We start from the raw sequence: 22,769 nt of genomic DNA, 5'->3' as shown, positions 1-22,769 counted from the left end.
GAGGAGAACAAAGAAAGGACATGTGTTGTGGTACCTTTATCGGTGAGGATGTGGAGACATCGTGTGACCAGCGTCTCTGCTCCTTTAGGACAGTTCTCCACCAGGAGGAGAAGGTCAGGAGAGTTCATCCCCATCCCACGGATCTACACAGCAGTGACAACAACTCATCTAAATATACATTTCAATACCAGCATAAAACAGCATTCATTCATAGTTTATTGTCTGCTAGGGGCAATTGTTGTGCACCAGATAAAGCTAATGACAAAACAATGAAGACACGACTAAAATAAACTGAACAATGTCATAAAAGAATTTGTAAAGTGACAGTTTACAAACGCACACGCAGGCGCACACACACACACACACACACACACACACACACACACACACACACACACACACACACACACACACACACACACACACACACACACACACACACACACACACACACACACACACACACACACACACACACACACACACACACACACACTAATCGCTCCATGGACTTATGCACTCACACATGAAACATACACAAACACATGCTGGGAGCTCCACAAGTGTGGAGAGGACATTGCTTTCTTTATAAGTCTCTTTTAAATGTTTAGAATTTTTATCTTTTATAGAATTGAAGTACTTTGCTAGGTGTTTTAATCGTGGTGTTTATTTATGTATTGTCTTGTTTGAATGTATGCATTGACCTGAGCAAAACTATTTTCCCTCGTGGATAATAAAGACTATCTAATCTAAGTAACAAAATAATGTCAGAAGAAAATCGAACACCTCATCAGATTTTATTAACACATCGGGTGCCAAACACGGTCTGAACCGTGTTTTCACGGAGTAGCGCTTTGGTGCCGAACACGGTCTGAACCGTGTTTGGTGTCTTGTGACAAATGCACATTATATTTATCTGCTTGATCTAGGGGTGTTATTATATCTGTTTGATATGTAACATCTGATGTACTTATGCACGTTATTATATCTGCTTGATATGTGACATGTTGGACACTGTGAGATATGTGGACATTTCCTATTCACGTGAGGGGTAATGGGTCTGATCAGTGGTTGATTGAATGATTTGTGCCACCCGACTTTACTAATAGAGGGTGTGACACGGGGGGAGGGGAGATCAAACAGACCGTGTACCAGTGAGGACGGGTGTAAAGCGGAGGTCTCCGAGGCGCCAGTTACACAGTTTAAAGTAACCAAGTTTAAACATAATAAAAGTTAACTGCAGCCACCAACGAAGAACATTCGAGCCCAGCGGACCTGCCGTTGCTGCCGTGCCGTGGGCCTCGAGCGCTGCGGTTCTGAGATCGAGACACCGGTCGGGATTGGAGCCGAGGCCGGTGAGACCAAACCGAGCGTCATATTTCTTTGTGGATTACAAATTATAGGGGTACCCCGAAACTTAGTTATTACTTGGGCCGCTGTGCACGGAAGAGACTTTTCTTTTCGTTTGGATTAAGGAGACGTTTGCGTCGCGGGAGCGCGGTAAGAAGAGGACGGTCGTGGGGACTGTTTGTTTACTTATTTAAACCGCGTGCGTGCGTAACGGACATCTAAACACCGTGCGTGCCTGTTTATTGTTTATGTGTGACTTGTGATCCGCGGGGTTACAAAGGACAGTGGGATTTGTTTGGGCTGGGAGGGGCGGTTAAAGTGATTATTGTTTGTTTTTGATTTATTTGTTTGTTTGCTTGTTTATTTGTTTTATTAGGGAAAGAGATACAGGGACAGAAACCTAGTACAAAGCCGAGGTGTTGAGTTGTACCATTTGACTTTTATTTATTTTGTGCTTTATTATATAAAGTATTTAAGTTCAAAACCTGCCGATCCTGTTGTAATTTCCTTTAGTTAATAATTTTCCCTTAAGAGTAAAAGGGCGATTGTTACAGTCTTTTTGCTTTTTTTGTTTTTTTCCACATGGGAGGGGCTGGAGCAGCTCTGGAATCACCCGTGGTGATTCTGAGAAGGAAAGGACAGATGGATCACGTGTCAAAAAGCATGGCGCCCATCCGCTTCCGTTCTATTTCCTTCTCTAAAACCCCTATAACTCTGAAACTTTTTACGCTGGGGAAAGCGACTCATTTTGTATGCACGATCGCTGCGCCATTGTTACTCGCGTGAGAGATGTTATCGTTCCAGGCGTTAGCCAGGACCATCGGCCAAAATGGAGGCATGTTTTTTTTCACATGGAATGCACGTCGTGGAGTCTACAGTTTAAACAGCGCCGCGCAGCTCAACGGTGAGATTTCTGGCACCGAACGTAATCTGTTATTATAAAATGCTGGCACCCAATGTGTTAAGAAATATTTAGAAATATTTAGCATTGAGATAAAAACAAATTCGATGCACCTTCGAAGAACCTAAAGAATATAATCGGCAGAAAAACTCAAATCTACGCTCAAACCACCGACAGAGGAGGCGGTGAGACAGTGAGGTGTTGTTGGGATGTGAGTGAAACTTACGGGATGCTCGATGACCCTGAGCACGCTGCGCTTGATGTCGGCGATGGCCTCGGTGTAGACGGAGGCCAGCTCGTGGACCAGCCTGTGGTTCAGGGGCAGCAGGGACAGGTAGAGGAAGAGACACTGTCTCACCGTCTCCTCTGTCCAAGGAGCGGCCACCTCTGTGTCCACCAAACGCAATGCAAGAAAGTTAGTTAAAACACCCCATTGTATTTTGCTGTGCGACAAGTTAAAAAATAGCCGATCTACAAGCCTGTGTGCTTGTAGATCTGCCATTTTTGCTATATTTTTTTTATTGCTTGCCTATCATGCGTAGCCCAAATACAGATGCCAGGTTGAAAGGGGTTAACACATGAGAATGTAGCTATTGCTAAATTATAAACTTTTTTGGCAACAAAAAAAAAAAAATCTAAAATGATTCTTTATTTTTTGGGTTTTTCCGTTCGTCACAAAGAACCAGGACATAACATTTTCCAAAAAGTTGATGCTCCATTCACTTCAATGTAATCTCTCAAGAACAGATTCTGCTCTGCGTTAGAATCTGTCGTGTTCGTCAAAACATGTGCGCAACAGTGGGCGTGGGCGTGCCTTCAGATCAGGAAGCAGGCCGCGCTTTACCCAATCAAATGTAGTGGGCGGGATTTACGTGTCCGCTGATCCTTCCCTACTCGAAACAAGCCGAAACTAATTTAACAATAGCGTCCGCGGAGCAGACAAAACCACGGAAAGATATTCACATTTTAACTTGCTCTTTCATCATAGAAACAAGTGGGCTTATAACCAAAACGATCCATGTTCTCTGGGAGAAGTGGTGTTAGTGTTCCGTGTAGATATATTGTTAGTGGGAATGAAAACATAGTCGCACCACCCGGAAGTGCAGCGTGAAGGCAGACTCAAACCCCGGTTTCCTTTGCGCATGTGTGCTGCGCTTTCATTGTCCCAGAGCCAACATTAGATAGCACAAACAGCAGAGGGCGCTGTTTTTCATTCTCATTTGGCTTTGGGTTCCCAGATTGACTTCAATGTAAAAAAATAAACGGTTTAAGAGTTAAAAATGATGGAAGTTCACTTCTGCATTCACACACCAGACAGATAAAGATAGGTGTACTGATATACAGGATCATCATTTTAATATCCATGATTTAAGTATATATATATAGGTGTAAGTGACGTTTTCCAAAATATTACAATTGTCTAAAATGTTGTTTTACACTGTATACAGTAGAGATACATATTTACAAATGTCAGATAGATAATTCAGTGTATTTACTTTGAGGACATTCTAATGATGTTCTCCTCCCCACACAGGTGAAACATCATTCACACCAGTGTTGATTTCGTCGACTAAAACTATGACGAAAAATGTTCGTAGACTACCTTTTTACACTGAGGAAAACTACATAAAAATGAAATAAAAACTAAATAAAAACTAAGCTATGACGACTTAAACTAAGACTAAATATATTGGCAATTTTGTTAAAGGGATAGTTCACCCCCAAAATAACTTTTTTTCTATGGATTACTCACCCCATGGAGCCTTGAATTCATGGATATTTTTTTGTTTTTGTCGCATTCCTTCCTTTATTATTTGATTATAATAAATTTAGCCCCATTGATTCCGGTAGGAGACACAAATGCATTTGTGTCTCCTACCGGAATCAATGGGGACAAATTTATTATAATCAAATTATTGGCTTAGGAATGTGACAAAAACAAAAAAATATCTATGAATTCAAGGCTCCAGGTGGTGAGGAATACATAGAAAAAAAGTTATTTTGGGGGTGAACTACCCCTTTAACAAATAAAAACTAGACTAAAATGTTAGTGAGGGATCTAGTGGAGAAGAGATCCAGTAGAACTTAAAGACAAGTCATTTTATCTTTGGTTGCGCTCGGGTGTTGCGCTCTGAAAATAGCCGATCTACAAGCTCACAACGCGTCGCAGCGCGACGTGTTGTGAGCTTGTCGATCTGCTATTTTCAGCATGCAACCAAGTGTAAAATCAGCCATTACGACGCCATCAAGGCACCACCAAGATACATTTCAGTCGACTAAATCAACTGTAGATTTAGTCGACTATAATCTTATGATATTTAGTCGACTAAAACTAGACTAACAATAAAACATTTCAGATGACTAAAATATGACTAAAACTAAATGGAATTTTATTCAAAAGACTATGACTAAAACTAAATGAAAATGTGCTGTCAAAATCAACACTATTTCACACAACCCTTCCCTTCCCTTCCCATCCACACCTGTGTCTTTGTCGGCTCCAAACAGCAGAGACGGAGGGTTGGGATGGACCAGGAGCTGCATGTAGTTGAGAGCAAACTTCTCAATGTAGTCTCTGAGCTGGTCCTTCTCATACATGCGCTTTATGAAGGCCAGGGCTGTGGTCCGCACCTTCAGAGAGAGAACACACACTGTTAAAGAGGAGCTCAGTCTCACACGGAGCTACTGAGGGGTCAATGAGCCTGTTAGTTGGACCTGGCTGACATTATGCCGATATTGTGTTTGATCCGATACCAAACTGTTCACTGTGTGTGTCAACGTTCCAAAGATACGATGCAGGCAGTTCTTCATGCAAAAAGATCAAAGAGCAAAACATGTATATTTTGGTTCCATAAACAGTTGAATCAACATTTTCCTTGAGCTTGTAGATCTGCTATTTTTCAAAAATGTTGATTTTTTTTTGGTGCAAATATTTCAATATATATTATTTATAAGCAAACATTTGAACTGGTATCTTTTCTTCTGGGGGTCCCTGGAACAAAATATTTTGAGATGGGGTCCGCGGCCAAATACATATAATGTTGTGTTGTTTGGTTGCTATATCAGTGCTGCTCCAACTTGTCAAGGACCCACAAAATTATATGGATTTGGCCACGGACCCCCCCATCTCAAAATATATATTTCCAGGGACCCCCAGAAGCAAATATTGGAGTTAAAAATGTTCACTGTGCACAAATTGAAAGATTTTTCAAAAATAGCTCTACAAAGCTCATAGCGGTGCCGCGCTATGAGCTTGTAGATCTGCTATTTTTGAATAGCCAAAGAAATCTTAAAATGACAGATGATGTGTTGTGATTTTTGTTGTTTTATACAGCTGCTAACCTGGTCAGAACTCTCATGTAAAAGAGATTTATAATCTCAATTAGACTTCCTGGTCAAATAAATAAACATAATTACATTGAGATGATGTTCTTGTGGTAGGAGAGAAAGTTAATAAAAAAACATTTTCTAATCAAACTAAGGCAGTAATAGCAGTAATATTAAGTGCTTTTGAGGGTAGTGACACCGGTATAAAAACTCCAGAGAGTAAATATCCCACCTTCTCCTTATCATGAGAGCTGAGATCCAGAAGAACGTGAAGGTACTGGAACTGTTTGGACGGCCGCTTGACGATCAGTTCCTTCAGAGTTGTCATGCCCAGATAAACACGAGACTGAAACAAACAAATAAAAGGCAGTTAAAACAGCTAGACATACTACAGCTGTATAGCGTTAATAGTTAAAATATGTAATATAACTATTAGTAGCAGTAGTATTCTGACATAATGAAGATGTAATTGTAACTTGACAGTAATCCATTACCTCGTCCTCACAGTATCGCCTGATCACCTCCAGAGCCGACTCTGTGATGATGGGAGCCTCCAGCACCAACTTTGTAAACAGCCTAGAAGAATAATAGACATTACGTGTTAATTTAGGCATTTAGCAGACGCAAGGACAAACCAAGATAATACATTAAATGCATAGAAATGGTAATCTAATAAAGTAATACATAAGTAAACCAAGAATCACATAATAAACTAATACATGCGTAAACCAAGAACCTATCATCAGCCTGTACATTGAAACTATACACACTATGAGATGCCAGGTCAACAATGACCTGGCATCTGTCTACAGAACATGCTATTCTTGTGGTTTTGTGTTTGACAGAATTAATCTGCACCGAGTGCAACATATTTTGAGATGGGGGGTCCACGGCCAAATACATATCAATTTGGGGGTCCTTGACATGAAAAAGTTTGAGAACCACTGATATTATAGCAACATACTTTTATATATACACTTGGCCACGGACCCCGATTCAAGATGTTTTGTTCCAGGGACCCCCAGAAGCAAAGATTTGAGTTAGAAATGTTCGCTTTAAAAATATATATATTCAAAGATTTGCACAAATTTTCACGATAAAAATAAATAAATAGCAGATCTACAAGCTCATAGCGCGGCACTCGGTGCCGTGCTACGAGCTTGTATATCTGCTATTTTTGAATAGCCCAAATACATCTAAAAATGACACAGATCAACGGATAATGAAAGTAACGTGTTCCGTCGCTCACCCGTCCTTCTGCTCGGGTTTCTCCTGCAGGCCGGACAGCAGGGTGTACAGACAGTGGTCGTAGCTGTCCAGCAGACCGTGGGGCATCAGGCTCAGGTAGCTGTTGTACTCGTGGTAGAGCAGGGAGAAGGCCAGCTCGCTGCGGCCGCGGATGTCCGCCAGGATGTAGCCCAGGACGTCCTCCTTCATCATGCCCTGGAACTGAGTGACCAGCCGAGACAGCAGCTTCACGCGCACCTGTGGGGGGGGGGGGGGGGGGGAATGGGAAATTTAGGAATGAGGAACACCAGGCGGCCCGCGTTCGACTCCCGGTAGGGCATAGCAGTGGCGGCCATTTTCTGGTTCCACTTCAAAATAGTCGATGCATTTTTCCCATTGACATTTCCAAAAATATTTATATCAATTCATTTAAACCTAGAATCAAAAAAAAAAAATCTGTGATTTTTTAAAATTTTATATTTATTTATATGATATACTATATTTAATAAATAGCCTTTGTTTTGCCGTTTTCAAAAACGTTTTTTAACAGAATCAAACGTTTTATGGTCATGATTCACCAGGACCCTGGATGGCTTGATTCTAGATTCTAGATTAAACATGTTATCTTACATGTGACATGTTATGATACATGTCATTAAACATGTTACCTTACATGTGACATGTTATGATACATGTCATTAAACATATTATCTTACATGTGACATGTTATGATACATGTCATTAAACATGTTATCTTACATGTGACATGTTATGATACATGTCATTAAACATGTTATCTTACATGTGACATGTTATGATACATGTCATTAAACATGTTATCTTACATGTGACATGTTATGATACATGTCATTAAACATGTTATCTTACATGTGACATGTTATGATACATGTCATTAAACATGTTACCTTACATGTGACATGTTATGATACATGTCATTAAACATGTTATCTTACATGTGACATGTTATGATACATGTCATTAAACATGTTATCTTACATGTGACATGTTATGATACATGTCATTAAACATGTTATCTTACATGTGACATGTTATGATACATGTCATTAAACATGTTATCTTACATGTGACATGTTATACATGTCATTAAACATGTTATCTTACATGTGACATGTTATGATACATGTCATTAAACATGTTATCTTACATGTGACATGTTATGATACATGTCATTAAACATGTTATCTTACATGTGACATGTTATACATGTCATTAAACATGTTATCTTACATGTGACATGTTATGATACATGTCATTAAACATGTTATCTTACATGTGACATGTTATACATGTCATTAAACATGTTATCTTACATGTGACATGTTATACATGTCATTAAACATGTTATCTTACATGTGACATGTTATGATACATGTTATCTTACATGTGACATGTTATCATACATGTCATTAACCCATTAACTGCCAGATGTATTTTCATATTTTTTTAGCCAGTGCCAGAGTTTTTCATTGGAAAAAAAAAGTACTCAGGAGCCGAGATACAGAATTTTTAAGTTAACAAGGAAGTGGATAGGAGTCTAGATCTTCGAAAAATCATATCTCCTTGGTCTTTGGGTCAAATTGGAAAAAAAATAAAATAATAAAGAAATAGTTCACGTAGATCTACACGATTGGCACGTGGCGGCTATAAACACCTGATTCGAATGCTATCAATGCATTGAATGGGGAAATAGGCGAGTTTATTAGACCTTTGAATGGGCGAAATAGGCGACCTACTTACCTACCCGCGATGTATCAGACCATTCATTGGGTGTTATCAAGACATACTAACCTACCAACGGACATGACTTAAATAGTTCAGTTTAGGTTTCGCTTTTGGTTTCGGACCATGACGGAGGCGCGCAGTCACAGGCGAACTGTCACCCCGTGAAGGACCACCGAGGGAGCTAAGGCGACCGAGTTGCCGTCCTGAACGGTGTGACGTTCGCCTGTGCCTACTCAGCGCCGTTCGAGTTATGTACCGATAGGCACAGAATCGTAAATATTGTTGTGGGGACTGCTCCGCCTCCAAGTAGGTCAGTAGCTCCTGAATGAATGGTCTGATAAATCGCGGGTAGGTAGTAGGTCGCCTATTTCGCCCATTCAAAGGTCTAATAAACTCGCCTATTTCCCCATTCAATGCATTGATAGCACTCGAAGCCGGTGCTATAAATAGGTTTGCATAGATCTACGTGATTGGCAGTGAATCAGTTAAACATGTTATCTTACATGTGACATGTTATGATACATGTCATTAAACATGTTATCTTACATGTGACATGTTATGATACATGTCATTAAACATGTTATCTTACATGTGACATGCCGCTCTGTGCGATGCTCTTCTCAGAGTTCAGGATGCGTTTGACCGCCATGGAGGTCAGTCTCTCCAGCTGGCTGTCTGACAGCGCCTGGACCACGTCACACAGCCGGAACACCTTCTTCTTGCCACCGGCGCCTGCCAGCCTGGAGAATAACATGGACACACATAACCGGTTATTATGATGGGTCCTGGAGGCAGGAGTTTGATAAAAGATAACAATGGAACTTTGTTAAAGTCGTTTCTTAAACTTAAGGATATGCCACTCCCCGTATCCTGAAGCCATCATTTAATTTAACCCCTACATGACACATTTCGGCCAATCAGAAAGGCATATTCACCCTAGTAGGTGGTGTAATGTAATGGTGTAATAGCCAAGGCAAGGCAAGGCATCGCAACTTTATTTATATAGCACTTTACATACACCAGGGCAATTCAAAGTGCTTTACAGAATAAAAAAATACAGAGTGCAACAATGCGCTTTAAAAAGAAATGGAGCATATAATAGATTCAATTAAAATAAGATAAAAGGAGCAAATAAGAAATACTCCCACCTTTTATACAAAAAAATCATAATTAAAAGTGACAGTCATTTAAAGACCAGGCAAGACCTAGTTCTTAGCCATCATTGGGTAGGGTAAGTGTTAAATAAATATGTTTTTAATTTGGACTTAAAAACGGCTATGGTTGGGGATTGTCTAATGTAACCTGGAATATTGTTCCAGGTTTGTGGTGCATAGTGGAGAAATACTGCTTCACCATGTTTTGTTTCAACAAATGGAACAATTAATACTCCAGCCCCAGATGACCTAAGGGTTCTAAGGGGTTCATATGGCTCCAGATGACCTAAGGGTTCTAAGGGGTTCATATGGCTCCAGATGACCTAAGGGTTCTAGGGGGTTCATATGGCTCCAGATGACCTAAGGGTTCTAGGGGGTTCATATGGCTCCAGATGACCTAAGGGTTCTAAGGGGTTCATATGGCTCCAGATGACCTAAGGGTTCTAGGGGGTTCATATGGCTCCAGCATGTCTAAGACAGGGGTCTTCAATGTTTTCAGGCCAAGGACCCCCTAGCTGAGAGAGAGATGAAGCAGGGACCCCCTCTATATTGTATAAAATTGTGCTTCAGATTAGACTTGTTTTTCCCTCTACCCCTATACCTCATCATATCCTATCACACAAAGATTTAGTGGCCCCCCTGTAGTAACTCTGAGGACCCCCTAGGGGTCCCCGGACCCCCTGTTGAAGACCCCTGGTCTAAGATGTAGCTGGGCCCAGAGACACAGAGACATTTATAGACAAGTAACAACATTTTAAAATCAATTCTCTAGGGGAGTGGTAGACAATGTAAGGATTTTAGGACTGGTGTAATATTGTCATATTTACGTATACAATATGGACAAAGGGGTGAAAATATATCAACACCTTTTAACCCATTAACTGCCAGAGGTATTTTCATATTTTTTTAGCCAGTGCCAGAGTTTTTCATTGGAGAAAAAAAAAGTACTCAGGAGCCGAAATACAGCATTTTTAAGTTTCAAGTTAACAAGGAAGTGGATAGGAGTCTAGATCTTCAACTACCGGTAATCATATCTCTCATCATAATAATAATTTTTTTTTTTTTTTTTTTTTTCACTTCACGTAGATCTACGCGATTGGCACGTGGTGGCTTTAAAGCGGTTCGCGTAGATCTACGTGATTGGCAGTAAATGGGTTAATGGGGACCCCCTGGAACCCCCTCAAGGACCACTGGCTGAGAACCACTGGTGTTAATGAAAAGAGAACAGAATGCAGTGTATGTTTTAGTTGTTCTCACTTGGTCTGTGCAGAGGGCTGGATGGGTTCAGGGAGTCTCTTGACGAGGGGAGCGCTGGCCTGGGGCTTGTCCGTGTAGCCTCCCACCACGGAGATGGCCTGGCCCGTCAGCACCGGCACCTTGCGCTTGATCAGAGCCTCCTTGATGGCCGAGTCCTCCTCCATGTCCTCTTTGCCAGCGTCCTCCTCTCGAGCTCTGCACTGCTCCAGGCCTACAGAGACAGGTAGTGGTGGAAGAGGTACTCAGATATTTTACTTAAGTAAAAAGCAGCAATACCACAATGCAGAAATACTCTGTTACTAAGTAAAAGGCCTGTGTTCAAAATGTTACTTGAGTAAAAGTACAAAGGTATTGGCATCAAAATAAACTTAAAGGTTCTATGACATTCATTTTCACTTTTTTTTATTTTTTATGTTTTTTGGGGGTTTTTATGACCTCAATTACACCCCCAAAAACTGAACTGATTTTCTGTGGTCTGGGGTTTTCTGAATAATTAGGCTGAAAAGTAATCTGTGATTTCCCCTTGGATAGTGAAGTCACAGGCCATTAATCCCGCCCACTCTCCTCCTCGCCCCTCCCCCCTATCCTTTCCTTTGGGGGGGGGGGGGGGGGGTGGAGCAGGTGATGATTGACAGGCAAAATCACTCAACAGCGACACCCCGCAGGCAAAGATTTATTTTATCATTGCAGTTGAAAAGGCTTTAGAAATGTGAGAGAAAGACACCTGCAATGGATCACTGGAGTGGAATTTTCAGTTTAAACTTTTTATACACGTTTGAAGGAGCATGACAAAGACTTTTAACCCATTAACTGCCAGAGGTATTTTCATATTTTTTTAGCCAGTGTCAGAGTTTTTCATTGAAAAAAAAAAAGTACTCAGGAGCCGAGATGCATAATTTTTAAGTTTTAAGTTAACAAGGAATAGGAGTCTAGATCTTCGAAAAATCATATATCCTTGGTCTTTGGGTCAAATTGAAAAAATCAGTTCACGTAGATCTATGTGATTGGCAGTGAATCAGTTAATGTGTTGTAAAACTGAAACTGAATAACCATAATTTCATACTATATATCATGAAAATCGTGAAGATTTGTGCAAATCTTTGAATAAATATATATTTTTAAGCGAACATTTGTAACTCAAATCTTTGCCTCTGGCAGATTCTACAAATGTCTTCTAACAGTTTCTTTATGTTGCTATAATATCAGTGATTTTATGTGTGTTGTACCATTGTACGATGGAGCATAAATTAAGCCTAGTACAGAAAACAGTGGTTTAGGGAAATGATGACGAATCAATCTAGAAAAGCTAATGCAGAGATGAACATTTACATGATGTCTTTTCCCCCACCATTACTGTACAAGTAAGACGCGCGAACGCGGGAAGCGAACGCAGCTCGAAAATAACAATAAGAAGAATAGAAAGGAATGAGCAATTGAAGCAGAAATCTAAAACTGTCCTCAAACTAAGGCGTTTTCAACTTGCCATCCGGCCTGAAATATGCACAAATGACATGGAATTCTTAGATATCCCAATAGCTGAACTCGTGTAGATGCTTTTAGATGTGTTATTTTTTACTGTAGCTGCTATATTTCTCTCAGAGGAGTGTAATTAGTCACCCAGTAACTGTACGGTTCAGGAGGCCTAATTACCTTCACCTGCCCAGAGAGAAGTGAGATCATTCAACATGGACAGAAACCTGTATGCAGGTTCTGTTCTAGACGCTGACTTTAGCGTCTGTAAAACTGACCTGGTCCGATTCCCGCGGCGGTCATCTGCGAGGCCATGAGCCTGGCCAGATGTCTGATCTGGGCGTCGGTTCCTGCCGACTCCACTGGCGTGTAGGTGGCCTGGAAGGACGCTGGCATGGCGTCTGGCAGGTACACCATGCTGATCAGTACCTGGAGGCAGACAGCATGTATGTGTCAACACATTGACTTTGAGCTTTTCTAAAATGAGGCTGTAGGATAAAATAAATATGAATCAGTTATTCATTTGATCAGGGACGTGCGCAGATACTCTAGGTGGTGCTAGAGCACTCTTGACCAGAAGTACCCTTTTGAAAAAAAAGAAAACACGTTTTTTTGTTTTCCTTTTTTTTCTTTAGTTTACAGTTTGTAGCCCGTGGTGACAAAGATCAATTCTGGATGAAAAGCTTCTAATATATTAACTATTCCCCAAAATGTGCATTGCAATTTTCTTCTATAAATCTCACACTACTAGGGCAGCCGGCGGTTCCGCGCGCCGCGCCGCGCTTCTGCTAAGCTACAGTATGGTGACTAAAACTAAGACTAAATATATTGACAACTTCGTCAACAAATAAAAACTAGACTAAAATGAGGGACTTATGGAGAAGAGATCCAGTAGAACTAAGACAAGTCATTTTATACGCTCGGGCATTCTGAAAATAGCAGATCTACAAGCTCACGGCTATTTTCAGCATGCAACCAAGTGTAAAATCAGCCATTATACAACAGGTAGTTCCGACAAAGCAATCTGATTGGCTGAAATAGCTTTCTAGCCGTGCTTCAAACCAGCATCATAGCACGGGCCTAATCACATTAATAAATCACTCCGCACTGCAGTCCGCACCTGAATAGACCATATATGACACAGCTGTGCTGTGATGTCACGCTGTCCCACGGTAGGAAAACAAACAGACAGTACCCACCGCCGCCACCGGAGAACAAACAGCTACGCAAAATGGACTATGTTGTTAATTTTGACTTATTTGGTGGACTTACGGTTGATCAATGGTTAGAAGAGAGCACACTAAATCGCCTAAAATCCTATAATAAAAGGAATAACTGGAAAAAAGTGTGCTTTATTTCAATGGTAACATCCATACTGTTTAAATATCCTCCTGTGTTGAAGTAAAATTACTCCCATTTCGTTAACAGTCCAGTGTATGTTATACTTTATCGTACGAAGGTATCGCACGGCAAAAATTGCCGATCTACAAGTTCACAACGCATCGCCATCTTGACGCGTTGTGAGCTTGTAGATCAGTTATTTTGGCCACGTAACACGATCGTACGACGGAGCATATAGCCTACTGGAATCAGCTGTGTTGATGAGACGATGACTCGGAGTGCTGCGCTGTACAGGGACTATTTTGTCTCAGTCAAATAAACTCTTCTCTTTACAGGGAAACGGATAAGCGAAATGTTTTTTATTATGAATTGCCCCACAATATGAATACATTTGGATGTGTTTTGTTGGTAACTGTTGTATAATCGCAATATTACACTCGAGGGTGTGCTTTACCTTACATTATTGTCACTTCTGTGATCGCGGCGGAACTCGGCTTCGCCTCGTTCCTGACCGCATCACAGGCGTGCCAATAATGACGGTAAAGCACACCCTCTCGTGTAATATTGCTTAATAGAGCACCGAAGTCCTGACGTCACTCGTTCATCCCCAGGTTTGCGGAAGTAATTTCTCTATGGAGAATAACATTGGGTCATCTTAGAATCATCTCATATAAGAATTGTGGTCCAAAAATAAACACCGCGTGTCGGCGTTATTGTCAGGGAGGAGGTTCTGTATCGTTTATGATAGTCAGTCACTTATATTTGATACAGTCTGTTTCTGGCGAAAATGTAACTAATTCGGCGGAAGTAACATTAGCGTTTTCTCACCGTCAGTTGATGCTTCATATCCATAAGAGTCAACCCGCCGGGGTCATTTGTTTATTTTTGGAACACAGTTCTTATTTGACGCGATATTCAATACGTCTATGGGATTCAGAACGGGGGTGGAAAACTGCAAACCAGGTAGACAAACAAAGGATGTGTAAATGACGTCAGACTTCGGTGGTCTATTACGACGCCAACATACATTTTAACTGTAGATTTAGTCGACTATAATCTTAGGATATTTAGTCAACTAAAAATAGACAAAAACTAAAACATTTCAGAATGACTAAAATATGACTAAAACTAAATGGAATTGTATTCAAAAGACTATGACTAAAACTAAATAAAAATTTGCTGTCAAAATCAACACTGGATGAATTACGTTTTACTGCAAACAATATTTTATATTAAAAATCACACCCTGTGTGAAGTGGGCGGTGTCTTGCTAGCTAATCACAATACTGAATGGAGTCGATCAATCATGTACAAAGGATAAATACATTTATTGAAACACTCTTTATGATGGACAAAACCATAACTTGAAAAAAACCAAATTTTGGTTTTTTTTCAAGTTATGGTTGCTTATATAGGGCTATGCACATGTGTCATGTGACACTGGCCAATCACAGTCCTGAATAGGCTGTGATTGGCCAATCACAGCGCTGGATAATTCTACTAATTTCCTGGGCCCAGATCACAGCGCAGGAAAATGTACATTTTTCCAAATCTCACTTATAGGGGCGGTTTCACCGCCCAAAAATATATGTATATTCAAAAATCGACAGGTCCGAATGGATCGAACTCACGTGGTGTTTTAAAAGGAATATTCAAAAGTCCTTTTTGGCCAATTTTCCGTACTTTTACTTCTACTCCACTACATCTCAGAGGCAGATATTGAACTATTACTCCACTACAATTATTTGAAAACTTTACTAGTTACTTTGTAGATTTAGATTATTATTAGAAAACCACTCCAGCCCTATATACATTTCGTCCATTTGAAAATAACCGATCTACAAGCTCAGAATGCGTCGCATAGCGACTGCTATTTTCAAAAGTTTTTATGCATTTTATACATCGGAAAACTTTGAAATGGGACATTCTGCATAATGAGTACTTTCTACTTTTGGTACTTTAAGTACATTTTGATACCAGCACTTTTGTACTTTTACTCAAGTACATTTTGAATTCTGAATTTCCACCACTGTATGGGTACATGTCTCTACGGCGTGACTCACCAGGTTGGCAACGTTCTCCGGCGAGAGCAGCGGGCGGAGGAAGTCCGAGGTGAGGTCGATGGCCGTCTGGGGGACCGGGGCGGCGGAGGGCTTGGACACGGACGAGGGAGCCGGTTCCTCTTTGTCTTCATCGTCCTCCATCAACGCAGGTTCTGAGCAACACAAAGTACAGGTCATTGTTTCCCTTCCTCTACTACTGTATATGTAGGTTAGCCTCGATGTAGGGAGGTCGATCAGTGTCTCAAAAAGGTCACTGGTTCGATCCCCAGCATGGACAGAATCATGTAAACTGGTGACTAAAGGGTGGCTTTAATAATAATAATACCTGGAATTTATATAGCGCTTAGGGGTGTGCCGATACACTAATTTCACCAAACGATACGATACGATATTTGGCTCACAACTTCGATACGATTTCGATACGATACGCACTTTTTTTATTATAAAAAATATATGGGGGAGAAAAAAAGCAATTGCAAACAAATAATTCTGTTTTTGCATTATTCAGATATGCGAACTTGTAGCTTTTCAGCTACAATAGCCGTTTTGAATCCAAATAGGGCAATAGTGTGACACCTGACCCGAACAAAAAACAACATGTTGTCACCCTTTGCACCTCGGGGCTGTTTGCATGCCTGATTATTATTTTGTAAAAAAAAAAAAAAAAAAACGATACATATCGTCATGAAAACGTATCGCGATATATCGCGGGACGATATATCGGCACACCCCTACAAAATTACTCAACGTCACATTACATGTGTCTTCTACAGCAGCGGTTCTGAAACTATGGGTCGCGACCCAAAGTGGGGTCGTGGGGAAGCTGCTGTTGGGGTTGGCAACCAAAAAAAGAAGAAACATGTTTTTATCATGAAACCATAAAAAACTAGAGAAAGTGTTCCTCGGAGCACAGGTCTCCGCCAGGTCAGGTAGGTTATTGTGGGCCAGCAATGTTCGGAATTCGCCAATCAGGATGGAATATGAAAAATCGGACAGAACCATCTTGATCACTTGACTGTTGATCACATGACTATGGAGATACTGTGTACTGATTTGCGTGATGTTTGGATAAAATCTGTAGGAGTACTAGTGTCAAAGAATGTGTTTTGCAAAAAGCGGCCTCCTGGTGGCGCTATAACAGGCCCATGTGAAAGAGTTGGGGCAGAGGTTCTGCACTGGCATCCAGGGAGTGTGTCTGTACAGTTTCGCTGCCATCAAGCCAACGGTGCCGGAGATTAGCTGTACACAGAATGACAGGGGGTAAAACGTACTCTCGCCATGCCTTTCGGCCTGGCGGAGACAATAAAATAAACTGCTCATACACACATCGCTCCGCCTCCAACACCGACCGAGAACAAGCAGCAATAACACAACACAACACAACACAACACACAACAAGCCCTTGCTGAGGCTGAGGCACACAAACTGATTTCGCTGTTCAAAAAACTATTTACTTAGGAATTATGTTCAACATGAGCGGGTGGCTTAACACATTGGGTGCCAAAACCGTATATATACGGTTTTTCAAAAACTTCACAGCACCAGGAGATATCATTGTTCGAAGATTTAGACTCCAATCCACTTCCTGGTTAACTTATGACTTCAAAAACCTGTATCTCGGCTCCTGTGTACTTTTTTTTTTTACAATGTTAATTTAACTATTTTCAACTGGCTGCAACTATGGAACGGATTACCGAATGTTTTTAATGTTTTTCCCCCGATTGTACGAGACCTGTATGTGTGTAATGAGGGGAATATTTTGTGACTACTTGAAAAAGGTTCAAAAATTGTTAAAAATCCTGGCACTCAACATATAATATTTTAATAAACCTCTGGCACCCCAAGTGTTAAAAGAGCCATTAGCTTTACCATTATTATGATCAGCCATTATAGCCAAGAGCCTATAATGACACGCCCCCCAATAGGGAGGCGGTTAAATGAATACTCACCCATCTTGAGCTTTTTGCCCTCTGTGTAGGGCTCGTTTCGGGGTCTCTTGCGGGGTTCGCGCGGGGCCGGGGTGGAGCGTGTGATCTCGCTCTGGGGCATGCCCAGGTCCAGGAGCAGGGTCCCAATCTGGGCCTGGAAGTCCTGGCTGCAGGGGTGCTTCAGCACGGCCACCAGGTGCAGCTTCAGGTTCTTCCTCACGCTGCTCACCTGAGACTTGGCCAACGTCGGCGGGAGGTTGGCTGAAAGGACGACGACATACAAGTTAGTGGTTGTGGTTAAAAAAAAATTATTAACACATCGGGTGCCGAACACGGTCTGAACCGTGTTTGGTGTCTTTTAGTTTTTTTCCCCGTTTTTTTCCATACGGGAGGGGCTGGAGCAGCTTTGGGATCACCCGTGGTGATTCTGAGAAGGATAGGCCAGATGGATCATCGTGTCAAAAAACATGGCGCCCATCCGCTTCCGTTCTATATCCTTCTCTAAAACCCCTATAACTCCGAAACTTTTTACGTTGGGGAAAACGACTCATTTTGTATGCACGATCGCTGCGCCATTGTTACTCGTGTGAGAGATGTTATCGTTCCAGGCGTTAGCCAGGACCATCGGCCAAAATGGAGGCATGCTTTTTTTCACATGGAATGCACGTCGTGGAGTCTACAGTTTAAACAGCGCTGCGCAGCTCAACGGTGAGATTTCGGCACCGAACGTAATCTGTTATTATAAAATGCTGGCACCCAATGTGTTAAAAAAAAAGACATGAGGCAATCTACAGTATACATGGATTAATCCATTAAGACCGGGAACACATCTGTGTCATTTTTAAGATTTCTTTGGCTATTCAAAAATAGCAGATCTACAAGCTCATAGCGCGGCACCATAGATCTGCTATTTTGGAAAAAAACGTGAAAATGTGTGCAAATCTTTTAACTCGATTGCGTCCTCTGCTGTTTACATCGTTACATGCCTACATGTGGAACCAAAATGACTGAAATCAAGTCGTGGCGACTGAAAACTTTAATCCATGTGTATATGTTTTAGCTGTATTATTTCCTAAATAACGTTTTTATTTATTTAGGACAGTGGCTGTAGACAGGAGAGCGAGGGCAGATCAGCTCGTCTCACCACCAGTGTTGATTTTGTCGACTAAAACTATGACGAAAGATTTTCGTCGACTACCTTTTTTCACTGACGAACTAGATACAAACTAAATATAAACTAAGCTATGACGACTAAAACTATGACTAAATATAATGACAATTTTGTCAACAAATAAAAACCAGACTAAAATGTTAGTGAGGGATCTAGTGGAGAAGAGATCCAGTAGAACTAAAAGACAAGTCATTTTATCTTTGGTTGTGCTCGGGTGCTGCGCTCTGAAAATAGCAGATCTACAAGCTCACAACGCGTCGCGATGCGAGCTTGTAGATCTGCTATTTTCAGCATGCAACCAAGTGTAAAATCAGCCATTACGACGCCATCAAGGCACCGACAAAATGCGTTTTAGTCGACTAAATCAACTGTAGATTTAGTCAACTATAATCTTATGATATTTAGTCAAATAAAACTAGAATAACAGTAAAACATTAGAATTTTATTCAAAAGACTATTGACTAAAACGAAATAAAAATTAGCAAAATCAACACTGCTCACCGTGTAGCGTCTCGTAGGCCTGCACCACCTCCGACATGAACATGGGTCTCTGGCGAGCGATGGTGGCCAGGGAGCCCAGCGCCGTGGTCAGGTTGATGCTGGAGATGGCCGGGTGAACCATGAACTTCAGCAGCTGCTCCAGAGCCGCCTTCCCCTCCTCACAGAGAACCTCTGGAACCAACAAGCAAAGCAAAGCATCACACGTGTAAATTAAACGTGTCATCTTCAACCATTATGAACTTTCATGACACACTCTTTGACAACAGACTGCATTATGTCAGCGGCAGCCTCAGACAGACAGACGTACAGACAGAAAGACACTAGATAGACAACAGACAGACAGACAGACATACAGACAGAAAGACACTAGATAGACAACAGACAGACAGACATACAGACAGAAAGACACTAGATAGACAACAGACAGACAGACATAGACAGAAAGACACTAGATAGACAACAGACAGACAGACAGACATACAGACAGAAAGACACTAGATAGACAACAGACAGACAGACATAGACAGAAAGACACTAGATAGATAACAGACAGACAGACATAGACAGAAAGACACTAGATAGACAACAGACAGACAGACAGACATACAGACAGAAAGACACTAGATAGACAACAGACAGACAGACATAGACAGAAAGACACTAGATAGACAACAGACAGACAGACAGACATACAGACAGAAAGACACTAGATAGAAAACAGACAGACAGACATACAGACAGAAAGACACTAGATAGACAACAGACAGACAGACATAGACAGAAAGACACTAGATAGACAACAGACAGACAGACAGACATACAGACAGAAAGACACTAGATAGACAACAGACAGACAGACATACAGACAGAAAGACACTAGATAGACAACAGACAGACAGAAAGACACTAGATAGACAACAGACAGACATACAGACAGAAAGACACTAGATAGACAACAGACAGACAGAAAGACACTAGATAGACAACAGACAGACAGACATACAGACAGAAAGACACTAGATAGACAACAGACAGACAGACATAGACAGAAAGACACAAGTAAGACGCGCGAACGCGGTAAGCGAACGCACAAAAAAAATTATAATAATGAAAACAAATATTTTAAAAAAAAGTAACAAATACAATTTTTTTTTTATAAAAATACAAATTCACAAAAAAATAACTTTGAATGTTTTTGAACAATTCAACAAAGTGTTTGAAGTGCCTGTTTCACCCACTTCCGGGGGGTGGAGCCAAAATCCGAGCCCGAAGTATTTGTTCGTAGACCCCCACTTAGGGGGGGTAGAAAAAGTTTCGGAGCGATTCGGGCACTTTTCATTTAACATGGGGTTTCAATGGGGAGTTTTTAGGAGCCTTCTCCGGGGCGTGGCTTCCGGGGGAAGGGGCGGGCTTAAACGCAACCTTGACAGGTGTGTTCAGTTTTCCAAGACCTTTCATTTGATGTATGGTACGTCTATATTGGACATTTACTTATCTCAGAGGAGCTGCACACAGGCAGTGCACACAGAGACACAGAGACACAGAGAGAGAGAGACACAACCCGAGCACGGTTTCATAGTAAGCTCCACTTGCGCGGAGGCGCGCCTTCGGCGTGCCTCCTTCCGCTGCGTTCGCAACTAGATAGACAACAGACAGACAGACAGACAGACAGACAGACAGACAGACAGACAGACAGACAGACAGACAGACAGACAGACAGACAGACAGACAGACAGACAGACAGACAGACAGACGCAACCCTAACAGACAGCAGCGGGATATTGAATGCAATTCAATTCAGCAGTGATTTAAAAGGAATAGTTCACGATTAGTCACCCCATGGAGACTTGAATTCATGGATATGTTTTTCTTTTTTGTCTCATTCCGTAGGCAGCGGTTCCGGTAGGAGACACAAAGGAGACTCTCTGTGTCTCCTACTGGAACCGCTGCTGGTCATCAAATTATTGGCTGGGTCAATCAATCAGCCACAGAATTACTAAAGTGTTCCCCTGAGACTGCTCTTGGACCAGCCTAAAGAAACATCCCCTACGGCAGGGGTTCCCAAAGTGTTTAACACCAGACCCAAAAGAGAAATTAGACGCTAAAATAGCAGATCTACAAGCTCACAACGTGTCGCTTCGCACCGCGTTGTGAGCTTGTAGATTCTGCTATTTTCACTACTTCTTCAATGTTGTTTTTATTTATGGCAATTATTCTATTTATGAAATACTTTTGAAATATGTTGGAATTCGTTTAATTGATGAAAAGTAGAGATTTTATTTTTATTTGTAATCTTTTGGGGGAAAATAAGTTTAATGGAAGACACAAAAAATGGGGACATTTACTCGCGACCCATGAAAATGTGTCCGTGAAAACAGTGCCCCTACAGCAGTGTTTATCAATCCTGGCAAACGTCCCAATTTTGGGCCGGGGCTACTGCTGAGGTGTGCCGCGCCGTTTGAAGAAGGTTTGAAAAAATATATATATATTTTTTTTACAATAATAATAATCAGGCATGCAAACAGCCCCGAGGTGAAAAGGGTGACAACATGCTGTTTTTTTCGGGTCAGGTGTCACACTATTGCCCTATTTGGATTCAAAACGGCTAGTGGAAGCTGAAAAGCTACAAGTTTGCATGTCTGAATAATGCAAAAACAGAAATATTTGTTTGAATTTACTTTTTTTCTCCCCCATATATTTTCATAATAAAAAAGTGCGTATCGTATCGAAGTTGTGTGCCCAATATCGTATCGTATCGTTTCATGAAATTAGTGTATCGGCACACCCCTAGTGTGTGTGTGTGTATATATACATATAATTATATATATATACTGTATATATACCGTATATCTAGGTGTGCCCTGGGATCTTTTGGCTATGCCAGGTGTGCCTTGGCACAAAAAAGGTTGATAAACACTGCCCTACAGGGATCAATGGTGTGTCAGAATCAAGCAGTTGATGCCAATACTTTTGTACTTTTACTCGAGTAAATAATGTTTTGTGACAGTAAACGTAGCGACCCCCCGTGTTCTCCTCACCGGAGCGGATGTATGGGTGGTCTTTGGGGATCTTGTCCAGGCTGATGTCTCCCTCCTGTTTCTTGGGGACGTCGGAGTCGGAGGTGCGCGGCGACAGCGTGATGATGAGCGACTCGGTGAACTTGATGGCGTGCGTTCGGACGCCGTCGTTCTCAGAGTCCAGCAGGGCCAGGACGTCTCCCTTCATCTGGGTCACCATGTCCCAGCAGGCCTCCTGCATCTCTGGCACCGACTTGGAGCGAACCAACCACTGACAGGGCGCGCACACGCACACACA

At 41.5% G+C, this 22,769-nt stretch overlaps 1 protein-coding gene across 1 annotated transcript in view; it reads right to left on the bottom strand.

Moving 5' to 3' along the window:
* sympk (symplekin) overlaps positions 1-22,769 on the bottom strand; it is a 40,635-nt gene that overhangs the window by 10,106 nt on the left and 7,760 nt on the right. Inside the window, exons 7-19 of the mRNA XM_080412832.1 lie at positions 22,493-22,742; positions 19,455-19,625; positions 17,804-18,043; positions 15,855-16,006; positions 12,729-12,879; positions 10,981-11,191; positions 9,159-9,309; positions 6,828-7,063; positions 6,073-6,154; positions 5,811-5,924; positions 4,735-4,882; positions 2,478-2,638; positions 35-143 (exon numbers count right to left, since the gene is read on the bottom strand). Of these exons, the coding sequence (XP_080268958.1) occupies positions 35-143; positions 2,478-2,638; positions 4,735-4,882; positions 5,811-5,924; positions 6,073-6,154; positions 6,828-7,063; positions 9,159-9,309; positions 10,981-11,191; positions 12,729-12,879; positions 15,855-16,006; positions 17,804-18,043; positions 19,455-19,625; positions 22,493-22,742 (2,176 nt within the window). The remainder of the gene's footprint in view (positions 1-34; positions 144-2,477; positions 2,639-4,734; positions 4,883-5,810; positions 5,925-6,072; positions 6,155-6,827; positions 7,064-9,158; positions 9,310-10,980; positions 11,192-12,728; positions 12,880-15,854; positions 16,007-17,803; positions 18,044-19,454; positions 19,626-22,492; positions 22,743-22,769) is intronic.

Source organism: Gymnoscopelus braueri, assembly GCF_963280865.1.
Source record: "Gymnoscopelus braueri genome assembly, chromosome: 18".
Classification (NCBI taxonomy): domain Eukaryota; kingdom Metazoa; phylum Chordata; class Actinopteri; order Myctophiformes; family Myctophidae; genus Gymnoscopelus; species Gymnoscopelus braueri.
The sequence above is the reverse complement of the archived record's forward strand: the minus strand, read 5'-3'. Positions and strand labels throughout refer to the sequence as shown.